The sequence below is a fragment of the Coenobita brevimanus genome, chromosome 62 (genome assembly GCF_032717465.1).
Source record: "Coenobita brevimanus isolate Jiangsu-jjx chromosome 62, ASM3271746v2, whole genome shotgun sequence".
NCBI lineage: Eukaryota > Metazoa > Arthropoda > Malacostraca > Decapoda > Coenobitidae > Coenobita > Coenobita brevimanus.
Window position 1 is genome coordinate 10,481,497 of NC_137015.1, and position 18,159 is coordinate 10,499,655.

General features: G+C 42.0%; 1 protein-coding gene across 1 annotated transcript in view; it reads left to right on the forward strand.

The window, feature by feature from the left end:
- LOC145403965 (NAD(P)H oxidoreductase RTN4IP1, mitochondrial-like) overlaps positions 1 to 18,159 on the forward strand; it is a 75,726-nt gene that overhangs the window by 28,684 nt on the left and 28,883 nt on the right. Inside the window, exons 7-8 of the mRNA XM_080275565.1 lie at positions 7,489 to 7,674; positions 14,829 to 15,006. Coding sequence (XP_080131691.1) covers positions 7,489 to 7,674; positions 14,829 to 15,006 — 364 coding nt within the window. The remainder of the gene's footprint in view (positions 1 to 7,488; positions 7,675 to 14,828; positions 15,007 to 18,159) is intronic.

An 18,159-nucleotide genomic window follows, 5' to 3' on the forward strand; every position in this document is an offset into this window, starting at 1 on the left:
TAGAGTCACCCATAGGCAGAAGGAAGAGGAAAGAATGAAGAAATGAAAGACAGAAGAGGGAGTGTAAAGTCACCCGTAGGCAGAAGGACGAAGAAAGAATGAAGGAAAGCAAGATAGACCCTAAATTATAACTGCCAGCCTAAGGATAGATGAATTAGGCTTTATAATAATAATGCTATAAATGACACAATAGAATTTGAATGATTTTACTCCACACTGATTACTTCGTTTACTATATGAAAGTAAGCACACAACATCTGAGTTCACGAGATCCACTGGCAACCCATTGGTCATTCATTTTCATTCATTCATTGCCAGACGCCATGTATCCCAGACGGGGTGGCCAAGGGCTTAGAGTTAATTGTTTTACAGGGAGGGGCACTAATCCTCCACCAACCCCACTTGACGTAGGGATGCCAACAGCATCTGGTGTTCCCAGGCGGTCACCCATCCAAGTACTAACCAGACCCAACGTTGCATACTGTACTAAATTGGTGTATAGTGCATGAGCTAATCAACAGTGGTTGCTTGTCAGTAACAATGGGTTTTTATAACTTGTGTTCATTGGAGGTATTAGGTGGGGGCGCCCATCATCCACTCACTCAGTGTAGGGATGCCTTATGGTCTCTACACTGAGTGACAAGCCAAGTGGTTTCCTGTACCCAAGAAACCATTTACTGTACTACACTGGGTGGTAACCATGTAACTGAGGTTTTTGGCCAGGTTAAGTGTCCCCAAGATTCCTTAATTTCGGACAGCCTCAGAGGGCCCAATACCTGCCCAGGGCACCAACCAAATGGGCAAATTCGCATGGCCATGTAGAATGTAAGAGGTATGAATGAGGAGAGCAAGTGGATGGAAGTGGTGAATGTGTTCAATAGTGCGAGGTATGCTGTGATGGCACCGTGTGACACAAAGATGAAAGGTGTGCAGTGGAGGAGTGGGAGAATGTGAATTGTGTAAGATCAGGCATGAATGGGTGAGGAAGATGCAAGAAACAAGTTTCTTTCTTGATGAATGAGGTGTGGCAGTGGAATGGGAGATTACAAATGTGTCATCTCGAGATGTATGTACGTCAAGTTCAAGTTTGAGAAGGTGAAAGTTTCAGTGATTGTAGCATATGCACAGTGTGATGACAGGAGTGAGAGAGAGACAGGTTTTGGGATGAGCTGGATGAAGCAGTGGGAGAAATACCCAGGAGCTATAAAGTGATTGTAATGGGTGATATGAGTGGAAGACTAGGCATTGGTCTTGTGGATGACATAAAGGATTGTAATGGAGTACCAGGAGAAAATGATAATGGCAAGTGACTGAAGGATATGTGTCAGGAAAGGAGGTTGTGCATTTGTAACTCGTATTTCAAACACAAAGTTTCACATAAATGTACATGGCATAGAGGGAACGGGGATCGTGCTGAAAGGAGACTGATTAATTACGTGCTCATAGAGAGGTCGATGCTGGGAATGATTGCCGATGTGAGGGCCATGAGAGGACATTGTGGAGGTCTGTTGGATCATATGATTGTGGTATGCAAGATCAAGCTGAGAAGATGAGGTGGACCCGGAGAGAGAGGAGCAGTCAGGGAGAAAGACTGAAAGTCAAGAAGCTGAGGATTAAAGAAATGGCAGATGAATACATGACCAAAGTAGGGGAGGAGTTGGAATCAGTGAATTGGAATGAAATGGACAGCCTGTGGAATGTATAAAGGGATTGCATAGTTAGGAATGCTAAAGGGGTGTATGGTGCAGGAAGAGTAACAACAAAGAAGAAAAGTGGGAAGAATGGTGGGATGAAGAGGTTAAGAGTGCAGTGGAGGAAAAGAGGAAGAAGTACCTAGAGTGGTTGCAGAACAGGGGTTCAGTTGAAATAAGATCTGAATATATTGAGAGCAAGAAGCACTTAAAGAGACTAGTGAAGAGGAAAAAGAAGGAGGTAAATGATAATCTAGGAAGGCAAATGAATGGAAATTACTCTGAAATAGGAAGTTATTCTAGAAAGAGGTGCCAAAATTTAGAATAAGCAGCCGAAAGAAATGTGAAAGTATGAAGGATGTAAGTGGTAGATTATTAACCCCTGGGGATGAAATAAGGACCAGATGGAAAGAATATTTTGAAAGCCTGATGACTGGTAATAGAGAGAGCAGAGCAGCTGTAAATATGATTGGTATTGGGGGTGTGCAGAGAAGGAATGCAGTGCCAGGAAACGAGACACCAGCACAGGTGAAGAACGCTGTGAAGCTGCCGAAAAATGGGAGAGCATCTGGGGTTGATGAGGTGTATGCAGAGATGATTAATTGTAGTGGAGGGAGCAGAATAAAGTGCTTGTTGAAGGTTTGTAAGAAGGCATGGATGAGTGAAACTGTGCCAGCAAAGTGGAAAAAGGCTGTGTTTGTACCCCTGTACAAAAATAAGGTAAGTGAAGTGAATGCAAGAATTATCTTGGTATAAGTTTATTGAGTGTGGTAGGAAAGGTATATGGAAGAATTATTATAGAGAAAGTAAGAGATATTAAAAGTCCTAGTGAGTGATGAACCGGGTAGCTTTAGTAGTGGCAGAGGATGTGTGGATCAAATATTTGCAATGGAACAGATAGTGGAGAAGGCTTGTGAGAAGGACCATAAGATGTTTATGCCATTTATGGATCTGGAAAAAGCATATGACAAAGTGGACAGAGAAGGATAGTGGTAGGTTTTGCACATGTACAGTGTAGATGGTAAGCTGCTAGGTGTAGTCATGAATATCTGTGATGGTAGTGAGGCATGTGTAAGGGTAAATGGGCATCTAAGTGAATGGTTCACGATCATTGTGGGTGTGCGACAAGGTTGTGTGATGTCACCATGGTTTTTTAATAATATATATGGATGGGATGATCAGAGAAGTAAAAACATGAGTAATGGAGAGAGGGATAGCATTGGTAATGAATGGAGATGGATGGAGTGTCTCAAATTTGTTGTATGGTGATGATGCAGTGCTACTTGCAAATACCAGACAAGGACTTGGTAGACTAGTGTAGAGTTTTACTGATGTCTGTGAGCATCGTGCCTTGAGAGTAAATGTAGAAAAGAGTAAAGTGATGGTTATTGACAGACTAGGTGACTCCCAGTGCGATGTTACAGTGAATGGAAAGAGAGACAGGAATTGGTGAGAGAGTTCTAATACCTGGGTACAGTGATAAAAAATAGAGGAAAATGTGCAAAAGAAGTGGAAAGTAGAGTGACACAAGGAAGGAAAGTAGCTGGTGCCATGAAGGCCTTGATAAGTAACAGAGGCTTGGTGTTGCAGCTGTATGAGGCTTAAATGAAGGAGTGCTAGTGCCAACTTTAACATATGGATGTGAGCCTATGCTGTGGCATGAAAATGAAAAGTCACGAGTGAGAGCAGTGGAGATGAGACTACTGAGGAATGCATGTGGAGTACAGAGAGTGGATAGAATACGAAATAATGTGATTTGTGAAAGATGCGGAGTGAAGAAGTCTGTGGACACCAGACACGAAGAGAGTGTACTGAGATACAGTAGTATGGTCATGTGGAGAGAATAGATAACAATAGAGTGATGAAAAAGGTATATCTGAGCAAATTTGAAGAAAGGAGGAGGCGAGTTAGGGCAAAGAGAAGGTGGAGGGATATGGTGGATTAGTGTGTGAGGAAGAGAGGTATGGAAGTCAGTGAGGCTAGGGAACTGACAAGAGATCAAGTTGGCTGGATGAATGTTGTGAGAATAAGTGCATAATCAGGGATTTGGCACCCCTTTTTAACATGACAGTGTTCGGATTGATGCTATCAGATACATTTTTGTGAAACTACAGAATGTGGTGAAAGTTTTTGGCACATCAGATAGAGCCAGGATTCTGAGGGCTTGATGATGAGTGATTGGAAGCGTGGCTCATTGGACTGGGCAAACTTGGAATGTCTGAATATTGCTACTCCTCTCCCTGCCCTAGGGTGGGAAAGGAGGTCAGGATGATCATGATGATGTTCATTAACATTTTCTGTGTTGTGATTTGTCTTTTTAGGTTCTTGCATTTGATGGCCTCAAAGTAACTAGTGCCTGTGAAAGCTGTAGCTATGACTCTGCTCAGGTTAGGAGAGCAGTTTTGAAGTGAAGTGGTTAGATGTATTGTTCTTGAACTCTCTTACAACAGGAGGTATTTGTGAAGCTTAATAAAATTATCTGGAAGTACAATACCAAGAAAAAGCAAAATAAAACTTCACTGTATTTACCAGTTAATACCACTGGTGCCAGTTTTGACAGGTCAGTAAAAGAATAGACAATTGTCTGTCTGTATACGGGCTTATGTGAGGTTATTATGATAAAGCTTTGCAGGAACAGCTTCCCAGGACCCCAGATTTTATATAAACTTCCCCCCCCCCCCCCCAAGTTCCAAACATTTTATTTGTGAAATTATTGTAGTTACTCCTGTCTTTTTTTTTTTTTTTTTTTTTTTTTTTTTTTTCCTGTAACAGAACCAATGGCACTGAGTCCATATTCTTCGAACCTGTCGAAGTTCCAAAAAGTGAACAATGGATGATGACCAAATGAGCATAGGCCACTGTAGGCAACCTTACATGAGTATGTACTAATCGGATATTGGAAGAATCAACTGCCCATATGTAGAACAGCTGATATGATATACTGGCATGGTGCAGGTCCTTATCTTTTCATTACTGTATTTTTTAATTGTTGGTGGGAGAGTGTTTATGAAGTATGCATTGGAGAATAATGGAGCCAACTGTATATTATTTGAAGTGCACATGTAAGTATGTATTAACTCTTCCACTTCGGATATTTTTTCTTTTGTCTGGATGTCCCACACACGGGGGTTTTGAGATATATAAAGATACCGGTAATTGTTTTGATAAAATATTCCACACCAAAAAATGGGCATTAACTTCCTGAGTAAAATGATGTTTAACTTCTATCTATCTATCTATCTATTGCCAGACGCCTCAATCCCGTTTGGGGTGGCCACAAACAAATCGCCTCCAAGTCGCCCTGTCCCCCGCCACTTCACTCCCCTGCTCCCAACTCACACCCCCCTCTCTCATATACCTTTCCACCCCATCCCTCCATCTCATCCTCGGCCTCCCCCTCCCTCTTTCCCCCTCCACCTCACTCACATACACTCTCTTCGTCAGTCTTTCACCCTCCATCCTCTCCACATGGCCAAACCACCTCAGTGTGTTCCTACACTTCCTATCACATCCACATCAACACCACAACGCTCCTTCACATCCTCATTCGTCAGCCTGTCTCTCCATGTGACTCCACAGGCTCCTCTTAAATAACTCATTTCCACTGCTCTCACTCTTGACTTGTGTCCTTCCAACAACGTCCAAGCTTCACTTCCGTACGTTAGAGTTGGTATCACAATACTGTCATGTAGTAACTTTTTCACTTCCATGCTTACTTCCCTGTTTCTTATTACTGCTTTCAAAGAACCAGCAACCTTTCTTCCCTGCTGTACCCTTTCAAGCACTTCACCCTCCAAACCTCCATCCTTACTCATCACACTACCCAAGTACTTAAACATACTCACATTTTCCAATTCCTCACCATCCAACCTCGCTGTACATTCACTGACTTCACCTCTCTCAAAGACCATCACTTTACTCTTCCCTACATTCACCTTTAGATTCCGTTTCTTACACACTCTCTCAAACTCATCCACCAAGCCTTGCAGCTCCCCTTCGTCTTCACTCAACAACACAGTATCATCTGCAAACAACAGTACAGGGAGTATCCAAACACTATCCTCTCTTACCAGGGCCACTCCAACATCCACTACCCTACCGTGTACCTCTTTTATTACCCCATCCATGTACAGATTGAACAACCATGGAGACATGACACATCCCTGTTTCAACCCAACTTTCAAAGAGAAAAATTCACTTAGTTCACCATCCACACCCACTGCAGCCTTCGCACCATCGTACATACTCTTCACAGCATTCAACAACTTCCCATCTACTCCATATATTCTTAACACTTTCCACAATCCTTGTCTATCCACCCTGTCATATGCTTTCTGCAAATCCATGAAAGCCGCATACAACTTCTTTCCCTTCTCTAGAAACTTTTCCACTAAAGATCTGAGAATGAATATCTGATCTACACAACCTCTTCCCTTCCTAAAGCCTCCCTGTTCTTCTCCAACTAATTTCTCTGTTCTTTCTCTAACTCTGTCAATAAGTATCCTACCATACACTTTTCCTATTATACTAAGAAGACAAATGCCCCTATGATTACCACACACTTCTTTTTCCCCTTTTCCTTTGTACAAGGGAATAATTATACCTGACTTCCAATCCTCCGGGACTCTACCTTCCTCCCAGGCCAATCTGCACATCTTCCACATCCATTCTACTACTATCTCTCCCCCATGCTTCAGCATTTCACCATACACTTAATGTTGGGGGGGGGGGGAATCCTGTTGGGTGAGCTGTCACAACCTGTGGTGTTGGAGCTCTGTATGTCATTTGATATAATGATAAACTCAAAGCTTTTTTTTCTTTCTTTCTTTTTTTAAATAGCACTTTCATTTTCACTTTCATCTGACAACATAATCTGAGTCATCAGACATTGCTTCCATCAGATCAAAGTAAGCTGCCGCGGCAGTGAAACATTTCATACCACATGCCTCAACATACTTCTGGTATATGATGAAAATAATAGACAGTGAAACAGTCCTCCCATGATGACAACTCCTCAGTCATGCCACCTCCTGATACTGAACCACTGTTGGGTCCCCAGCACTGGTGTGCAAATATAAAAAGCTCAGAACACCCAATGGCATTTCCATACTGGCACATTAACCTACCACCTGATGTGAAAGGGTTAAGATATTTTTGTTTGTTTATATATCTGGTTTGTTGTCTTGTGTATTTATACATCTACTTTTAGACTAAACGCCATTGACCCTGTTAGTATGTGTAGATCTTTTCACATGATGGCAGCTGTCCATGAAGAACTGCCACCAAGCATTATCGAGAGATCATGTACAGGACCACATGTCATTATTGATGTTGCAGGCTGTAGGGTCAGTTACCCTGGCTTAATATATAGTTTCCTTGGCCGGAGGATAGTTACCATTTGACACATCACTCATTGTAAAATCACCTGAAGATAACAATACATTGAGTGGTTGGTGAGTGTCTCCATCCATAGTACCTATATCTGGTACTTGTAGAGTGCATGAAGCACTGCAGTTGTGCCCTGAATTTTAACTGTGTCACTTACCTGGTAAATTGTGGTACAATACATTGAGAGTTTATAAGAGAGTGATTGCAAAGGACAGAGTACACCAGTATTTGTACTGTAAATGATTATGACTGTACAGTTAAATTAACAAGTTCATGGCACACTCAGTGACATGTTTTGTAGGGTGGCTTAACTACTGAGTATCCTACAACATCTAACTGAATGGCATAAAGCAAACATTTTGAAGTGTTAAGACTACAGTGTAAAAAAATTTTTGCTCATAAATGACAGAGTGTTGGTCCATGCGGGTGTGTCTGGTGTGGGTGTGGTGGGGGTGCAGCTGGTGCGAGCGTGGGGTGGACTGGTTACCACTACAGTGTCCTCACGGGCTGCTCCCCTCGTTCAGATGTTGGGGGCACAGGATGTTATCACTTACGATAATTCCAACTTTGACAAGGAACTCATGCTGAGAGAAAAGTAAGTGTCTCTTCTGTGAATGCACTTGAATAAGGGAGAGTACCCTATATATATATATATATATATATATATATATATAAGATAGATAGATAGATATTTATATATAGAAATATCTATCTATCTATATACATACTGTATATCTATCTATGTATCTATCTATCTATACCTATATAAATATATATATATATCCATCCATCCATCCATCATCCAATCCTACGTTGCCCCATGAGGAGCATAGAAGCCCGGGTCTAGACAGTTGGTCCTGACATTTAAGATGAGAGTGACCAGCCTCACTCATCCCTGAGTGGCATTACATGAGCAATCAACCCCAGTCACCCCTTGGATATAAACCTTCACCGGTTCAATCTGACTGGAGCACAATAATTACCCACTAAACCACCAAGCGCCAAAATTTGGTTATATGGATACCACCCAGCATAGTAAATGGTTTCCTGGTGTACAGGAAACCATTTGGCTTGTCACTCAGTGTAGAGTCACCCACCAGCAGAAGGGAGAGGAAAGAATGAAGGAATGAAAGACAGAAGAGGGAGTGTAAAGTCACCCGTAGGCAGAAGGAAGAGAAAAGAATGAAGGAAAGACAGAAGAAGATGGAAGGAAACAAGGATGGAGGAGAGGACAGGGCAGACACCCGAGAGCAGCTCTACATTGAGTGAGTGGATGGTGGGCGCCCCCACCTACAGGTAGACACCCAAGAGCAGCACTACATTGAGTGAGTGGATGGTGGGCACCCCCACCTACAATATACATATATAGTGTCCTGTACACCAGAAAACCATTCACTATGCTGGGTGGTAACCATATAACCAAATTATGGCACCTGGTGGTTTAGTGGGTAATTACAGGACGCCAATCAGATTGAGCCGGTGAAGGTTTATATCCAAGAGGTGGTTGGGGTTATTGCTCATGTAATGCCACTCAGGGATGAGTGAGGCTGGTCACTCTCATCTTAAATGTCAGGACCAAACTGCCTAGACCCGGTCTTCTACACTCCTCATGGGGCAACGCAGAATTGGATGATGGATGGATGGATGGAAATATATACTGTGTGTGTGTATATGTATATATATATATATATATATATATATATATATATATATATATATATATCTATATATATATATATATATATATATACTGTTTATATACATATATATATATATATATATATAGATTGATATATATATATATATATATATATATATATATATATAGATTGATATATATATAGATAGATAGATAGATATACAGTATCTATATCTATCTATCCATCTGTCTATCTATATATACATACTCCATTTACAGCTATCGCAAATTGACTTAGGACTTCCCCCCACATGGTATTAAAGAACACAGAAATCATGGTACAGTATATATATATATATATATATATATATATATATATATATATATATATACACACACACAGTTGACCCTTTGTCCTCGCGGTTCCTCTGTTTGCGGTTTCGATTGTTCGCGGTTTGTCACCAGGGAAACCAAATCACCTTTTTTGAAATCCAGAGAAAAATGGAAACACATTCAAAATGCGCACCACATGCTGCATACCGCACAGTATTGTATATTATTGTATAAAGTACAGTACAAGAACAACACTGTACACTGGAAGTGGTGGAGGAAGTATTTACGAAACATGTTTTGTTCGTTTTCTGCAGTGATGTGACGACTGCAGTGGTTACCATGGTAACGGTGGTGGAGGGTGAGAGAGTAGCTGTGACGAGCGGTGTAAGCGGCCATCCACCTACGCAATTAAACTATTTTTTTCATACTTTAATTATAAATAAAGTGTTTATTGACATGTACACAGGGATTTTCTTTCATTACAGAAGGAAATGGGGGGCTAGGGGTGTTTTTAGGGGGGCACCAATTTTACACGGATTTTCGATCTTCGCGGGGGTCTCAGGCCCCTAACCCCCGCGAAGACAGAGGGTCGACTGTATATCCATCCATCATCCAATCCTACATTGCCCAAAGAGGAACGTAGGAGCCCGGGGCTAGGCTGTTGGTCTCGACATTTAAGATGAGAGTGTAGTATGTATATATATAGAGAGAGAGAGAGACTGATAGATAGATAGATATACTGTATATATATATATATACACACACACTCAATCCTCGTAGATCGCGTGTTCATAAATCACGGATTTGTAAATCACGGCTAGGTGGCCGTCAGACTGCCGACAACCTTAAATCACTGTTAAGTCACGAAATTCGTGGATCTAAGCATCCAAGTGGGGCTCTTCCGAGGAGAACCGTAAACCGCGGCATTCAAACTGAAAATCGCAACCCAACAACCAATCACCATGCATCCCTGATGGCATATGTGCATACTAATGCCACCATGTTGTTGTTGTTCTTGTCCCGGCAGTCCGCACACTACAGACCGTCGCCGTGGAGTACGAGAGTTACCTGCCTTTTTTGTGCAACTTCCCCCCGCCTCCTACCTGCCATGGCCCCTCCCGACCCCTCAATGAAGCACTCTAAGCAGTATGGCGTCAGGAAGCTGCCGCAGTTGTCATACAGTCAACGTTTGGAGCTCATTTGTCGTGTTGAGAGGGAAGAGAAGTTTTCAAAGCTGGTGAAAGAGTTTGGGAAGAACAAGTGCTGAAAGGTTCTAAGTTCTTCCCAACACCACCCCACTCCATTCACTTAAGCAATTTCATCATAGGATTAAGGTGAGATCCCTTAATACATGCACTGAATATTCCTAAATTTGTATGATTTTGTTTGATGGTGCCTAGATAGGTGTAGGTAGGGTGCTGTGAGGGCAAGTTGGCCAAAGTCCAGACCCAAATTAATTTTTCACATAAGTTATTCATAATTCACAGAATTCACAAATCAAGGCAGTGGTCCAGACCCAAAACGCCGCAATTTACGAGGATTGTATATATATATATATATATATATATATATATATATATATATATATATATATATGTATATATATATATATACCTGTATATATATGTATATATATATATATTTACCAGTGACATGGATTGTTCAGAAGGAAAAATTATGCCTGCATATAGATATAGTTTTCACTGGGAAGATGCAGTAGAGTCATGGATGAGTTTAAATCAGACTTGGACCCTTTTTAGTTTTGAATGGAGGTACATGTGATCCATTTCCATTCATACCTTGAGAGACTCTAATTCAGGCCAAATCTGTTGTATCATCCTTACAAACAGCAATTTCCGTTTGTTAATATACAGTAGTTTTTCTACAAGGTAAGTTTAACCAAGAGAAATCCGAGTATTCAAAAGGTTAAAAATTAACTTGGTCATTGCTTTCTCTGCTAAAGATATACAAACGGGTATATGGTGTACAGTATTGAGAGTAACATCTAACACTTTTAGTTTACTTAGGACAATTGCAGCAATCAGAAGGTTAGAATGTTGTTGATCAACTCTTTTGCTGGTGTAGTCTCAGTCACATAGAGTATAGTATTTGGACTAATGTTTGCCAATTTTTTTCAGGTGAGACAAATGTTAATGCTGTAGCCAATGGGCAAATACTGTGAAATGGTTTGGTAATGATTTATAGTTGGAAGTAATCAGGTTCATGAATTCAAATGAGAACTCATTAGATTCTTCTTTTGATACATGCAATATTGCACTCCTGTGCTCTGAAATTTTACTTCTTTGGAAATGCACTACTTGCATGTAGTTTCTTCATCATCATCATCATCATAATTGTCATCATCATTATGATCAATCATCATCATCATCAGCATGTGCTAGTCCAGGTAAGAGTTAAAAAGTAAAGAAATAGAAACTGTACTGTAATAATAACCCCACCCACCACCTGTGATCCTTGCATCCTTGTACTGTAGTGTTGCAAAGGAGCTATTGTATACAATATCTGGACATTAACCATGTCTATAAACATTAACAGAAATAGAGCCCTTTTTATGTAAATCTCTCCATTCCATGTGCAAAATATGAATGAGGTTTTGTAAGAGATAAAACTAGTTTTATGGAAAGTGTTCAGGATCGGTGGATGAAATACAGTATTAACAAAGAAGCATATGACAGGTTTGGTACGTGATGGAATGGGTCATAAGCAGAGGTAGAGGTGCTATCCAAAAGTTCCAGTAATTTGAATCTATCTATCTATCTACCGCCAGACGCCTCAATCCCGTTTGGGGTGGCCACAAACTAATCGCCTCCAAGTCGCCCTGTCCGCCGCCATTTCACTGCCCTGCTCCCAACTCACACCCCCCTCTCTCATATACCTCTCCACCCCATCCCTCCATCTCATCCTCGGCCTCCCCCTCCCTCTTTCCCCCTCCACCTCACTCACATACACTCTCTTCGTCAGTCTTTCACCCTCCATCCTCTCCACATGGCCAAACCACCTCAGTGTGTTCCTTATTACGCTTCCTATCACATCCACATCCACACCACAACGCTCCTTTATATCCTCATTCGTCAGCCTGTCTCTCCACGTGACTCCACAGGCTCCTCTTAAATAACTCATTTCCACTGCTCTCACTCTTGACTTGTGTCCTTCCAACAATGTCCAAGCTTCACTTCCGTACGTTAGAGTTGGTATCACAATACTGTCATGTAGTAACTTTTTCACTCCCATGCTCACTTCCCTGTTTCTTATCACTGTTTTTAAAGAACCAGCAACCTTTCTTCCCTGCTGTACCCTTTCAAGCACTTCACCCTTCAAACCTCCATCCTTACTCATCACACTACCCAAGTACTTAAATGTACTCACATTTTCCAATTCCTCACCATCCAACCTTGCTGTACATTCACTAACTTCACCTCTCTCAAAGACCATCACTTTACTCTTCCCTACATTCACCTTTAGATTCCGTTTCTTACACACTCTCTCAAACTCATCCACCAAGCCTTGCAGCTCCCCTTCGTCTTCACTCAACAACACAGTATCATCTGCAAACAACAGTACAGGGAGTTTCCAAACACTGTCCTCTCTCACCAGGGCCACTCCAACATCCACTACCCTACCTTGTACCTCTTTTATTACCCCATCCATGTACAGATTGAACAACCATGGAGACATGACACATCCCTGTTTCAAACCAACTTTCAAAGAGAAAAATTCACTTAGTTCACCATCCACATGCACTGCAGCCTTCGCACCATCGTACATACTCTTCACAGCATTCAACAACTTCCCATCTACTCCATATATTCTTAACGCTTTCCACAATCCTTGTCTATCCACCCTGTCATATGCTTTCTCCAAATCCATGAAAGCCGCATACAACTTCTTTCCCTTCTCTAGAAACTTTTCCACTAAAGATCTAAGAATGAATATCTGATCTACACAACCTCTTCCCTTCCTGAAGCGTCCCTGTTCTTCTCCAACTAATTTCTCTGTTCTTTCTCTAACTCTGTCTATAAGTATCCTACCATACACTTTTCCTATTTTACTAAGAAGACAAATGCCCCTATGATTACCACACACTTCTTTTTCCCCTTTTCCTTTGTACAAGGGAATAATTATACCTGACTTCCAATCCTCCGGGACTCTACCTTCCTCCCAGGCCAATTTGCACATCTTCCACATCCATTCTACTACTATCTCTCCCCCATGCTTCAGCATTTCACCACACACTCCATCAATTCCTGGGGCTTTCCCCGATTTAACTTTCTTCATTGCTTCCACAACTTCTATCCTACTGATTTCTTCCTGTCTTCTCACCTCCCTCCTTCTCCCAGCCATTCCCCAGCCACTTATACTCACATTACTTCCATCCTCTACGTTCAACAATTCCTTAAAGTGTTCTCTCCATCTGCTCACTTTTTCTCCCTTCTCCACTAGTAATCTACCATTTTTATCTTTCACTCCCCTGCTAACTTCACTTCCACCCTGTCTTACTCTTTTCACTTCTCTCCAGAACATTTTCTTACAGTCCCTCAACTTTACACTCAAATTCCTTCCAAATTCCTCATCCACTCTCTTCTTACTCTCTCTTACTAATCTTTTCACCTCTCTCTTTCTTTCCACATATAACTCTCTCTTCCGCCTCTCAATTTCTTCCACGCCCCTATTTCTCATCCAATCATTGTATGCTTTATTCTTTTGTGCCACAGCCTGTTTCACCTCTTCAGTCCACCACGCTGTAGGAAAATGAGTTACCTCACCTCCTAGTTCTCACTGTCACCTTCGAAGTAGTCCCCTTGGGCATGAATACAATGGTCCCAGCTTTTTTTCCACAAGTCCATGCATCCCTGGAAGACTTCAGGCATGATGGTCTTGAGCACCTCCTGAGATTCTGTCTGGATCTCCTCAGTCGAGTCAGATCAATGCCCTTTCAGTCATAATTTCAGCTGAGCAACAGGAGAAAGTTGCAGGGGGCAAGGTCAGGTGAATAGGGTGGGTGAGGAACGATTACCGTGTTAATGGAAGCCAGGAACTGCCAGACAACAATTGATGTGTGAGTGGGGGCGTTATCATGATGCAGGACCTGGTCCTTGTTCTTTGACTGTTCTGGACATTTGCAGTGGATGTTCTTCCTCAGACGCAGCAAAACTTCACAGTAAAACTTTCCGCTGACAGATTGACTGGGTTGGATGAATTCCTCGTGAACAATCCCTTGGATATCAAAGAAAACGATCAACATTGACTTGACATTGCTGCACCATTGCAAAACCAACAAACCACCTACACACCACGTTACAATAGTAAGCATAGCTCAACGACACGTCTGCTCACAGACACTGCTGGGGCCGCACTGACACACATGGAGTGCTGCTGACTCCTCCTAGTGGCACAAGGCAAAACTGCAAATGGTTGGCTCCCTCTGTTCAGATTACTGGAACTCTTGGGTAGCACCACATATTTGAAGGTCATCTGTAAAGAAAAATACCCCCAAAAGTATGTGCAGATGGTTTTGCTTGTGAGGTAGAGCCAGAATTTTTTAATTTTGAATAATGTGTGAGTGACTCTGGGCATTTCACTAAGCATGCAGTTTAATAATTCTTCTTCTTTTTTTTTTTCTGCCTTATTCCCTCTTTGGTGGGGTAATAAGAGTTGAAATGATTTGTTACGATGATGATATATTATATTTAGCTGTTTTAATAATTATCATTGATTTAATTCTCTGTTTGTGTAGTCTTGTTTGTATCTCTATCCAGATTTGACGTAATCTTGAATACAGTGGGTGAGGTACTCCATGAGTCCTGCTTGAAGCACTGTTCACCTGGTGGTACAGTTGTCACTACTACATCTGCCCACCTAGCTTCTGACTCATACGGCTATGTCACTGGGGGTCTCTACTCTCTGTATATGAGGGTTCGATATTGGTTTACCAAGGTTAGTTGTTTAGAGAAAGGTACTCCTTATGGAAAGTGATTTACTTAGTATTGTTTCATTTTTAACCCCGGCAGCCCAAAGACATCAGTATTATTGTGCTCTTACTGCTACCATATGATTTCATACAGCTTAGGAGAGTGCCCTGTTGGTGAAGGGGTTGATGAAAGCTATAATGAAGCCCTTCCAGATCATGCAGTACTTTCCTTATGTGAATAAATTAGTACCGGTATAGAGAGAGAGCAGGAATGAAATGAAAAGTATTGTACTTGATTGCAGGGAAGAGTTTAAGTTTCTGATAAATTACACCTTCTTATAACTGGCTCATAATTAAGAAACAAGTATTGTTTTGCCAATAACCCCTCACCCATGAACTGGAGGCATGTGTGTAATTTACAGTGTCTTCATGTAATCCTTTTAGTATGAGAGATTACCCATAAACAGTTTGACTGATGGTGAAGGACAGGGGACACAAAAGCCATTTTTTTCATGGTATATTTGACTGTAGGTTGATAGATATTGTTCTAAATTCTTTGCTAGGAGAGGTCTCTGTCATGTTAAATGAAGCTGACTGTCAATAAAGCAGTAAAATACAGAAGTTGTCGTTGCATATGCATATAGAGTAGTAATATAAAGTTGGAGTGCCTGCAGTTCTTTCTGTGTGTATCTGCCACTGGTTATTTTCTCATTTTATCAGCTTTTTGTGACTTTCAGCATCCTGCTTCACCTCACCTTGGGAGTGGGAAAGGTCTGGATGATAATTATGATGATTTAATTGTAAGTTTGATTTTAAGATTCGGAGAAGTGCAGCAGCATATGTTAGTGAAAATAGAGTTTTTAACATATTGTAGAGCATTAATCCCCTTCAGTACAGCGATGTCCCTTATTTAGTTCATGCATCCACCAGCCAGTGTTATTCAACATAGGGAGACTTCTCATAGTGACTGGGGTAGAAACAGTCTTTACTAACTACTGTAGTTAGTATTATTGCAGGATGTGTACTTGTATTCATGTCTAAACATTTTATTAATATATTTATTTATTTATTTATTTTTTTTTTGGGGGGGGAGGGCTGCTTGAAGTTAAAGGACAATTTGGTTGCTGAATATTAATAAGATTGGCATGTTGGAAAGCTAGTGTGTGGAGAGAGAGTGATAGAGAGAATAGATCATTTTCTTGTGAAAATACCAACACTCTTTTAGTTAGTAGAAATTTTAGACTGGTATCTTCAAGGAGAACAAAGATGAGGTTTACAAGTAAATCTGGCACTGATGACGAGCTTATTTGTGATGGTGCTGTGCACCATGGGTACAGCAGAGCATCTGCAGTGTCCACCCACTACCCAGACCTCCGCACATTTCCTAGTACCTTGCCATTGGGAAGGACCGGGTCCAACCATGGTGAGGCACTGTCTACCACAAGGAGTTGGTATACTCAATTTTTTTCCAGCTGATGATCCACTTTCATGAATGTGACACCTGCGCACTCCTGCCACATGATAGGTTGGTTTCAGTTTCATACCTGAAGTATCATATTTCCAAAAAACAATTGTACCTCATATTCTATCTATCTACCTATCTATTGCCAGACGCCTCAATCCCGTTCGGGGTGGCCGCCACATCGCCCTGTCCCCCGCCATTTCACTGCCCTGCTCCCTACTTACACCCCCCTCCCTCATATACCTCTCCACCCCATCCCTCCATCTCATCCTCGGCCTCCCCCTCCCTCTCCCCCCCTCCACCTAACTCACATACACTCTCTTCGTCAGTCTTTCACCCTCCATCCTCTCTACATTTTTTTTTTTTTTTTTTTGATAATGAATGAAGGAAGGAAAAACAAAGGAAAAAAAATAAGTCCATGTGCCTAAAGGCATCCTCCATTCATAAAATACTTATAACAATTGGATTTAAAATTCTATCTCTAGCTATTGCCAGACGCCTCAATCCCGTTTGGGGTGGCCACAAACAAATCGCCTCCATGTCGCCCTGTCCCCTGCCATTTCACTGCCCTGCTCCCAACTCACACCCCCCTCTCTCATATACCTCTCCACCCCATGCCTCCATCTCATCCTCGGCCTCCCCCTCCCTCTTCCCCCCTCCACCTCACTCACATACACTCTCTTCATCAGTCTTTCACCCTCCATCCTCTCCACATGGCCAAACCACCTCAGTGTGTTCCTCATAACGCTTCCTATCACATCCACATCCACACCACAATGCTCATTTATATCCTCATTCGTCAGCCTGTCTCTCCATGTGACTCCACAGGTTCCTCTTAAATAACTCATTTCCACTGCTCTCACTCTTGACTTGTGTCCTTCCAACAACGTCCAAGCTTCACTTCCATATGTTAGAGTTGGTATCACAATACTGTCATGTAGTAACTTTTTCACTTCCATGCTCACTTCCCTGTTTCTTATCACTGCTTTCAAAGAACCAGCAACCTTTCTTCCCTGCTGTACCCTTTCAAGAACTTCACCCTCCAAACCTCCATCCTTACTCATCACACTACCTAAGTACTTAAACAAGTCAAGAGTGAGAGCAGTGGAAATGAGTTACTTGAGAGGAGCATGTGGAGTGACGTGGAGGGACAGGTTGACGAATGAAGAAGTGAAGGAACGTTGTGGGGTAGATGTGGATGTGGTTGAAAAGATTAGGAGAAATACACTGAGGTGGTTTGGACATGTGGAGAGAATGGAGAATGAAAGACTGACCAAGAGGGTGTATGTAGGTGAGGTGGAGGGAGGGAGAGGGAGGGGTAGACCGAGGATGAGGTGGAGGGATGGAGTTGAGAGGTATATGAGGGAGGGGGGGGTGAGTTGGGGGGAGGGGAGTCAAATGGTGGGTGACAGAGTGACTTGGAGGCGTTTTGTCTGCGGCCACCCTTTGTGGGATTAGGGCGTCGGGCTATAGATAGATAGATAGACATTTTCCAATTCCTCACCATCCAACCTCGCTGTACATTCACTGACTTCACCTCTCTCAAAGACCATCACTTTACTCTTCCCTACATTCACCTTTAGATTCCGTTTCTTACACACTGTCCCAAGCTCATCCACCAAGCCTTGCAGCTCCCCTTCGTCTTCACTCAACAACACAGTATCATCTGCAAACAACAGTACAGGGAGTTTCCAAACACTATCCTCTCTCACCAGGG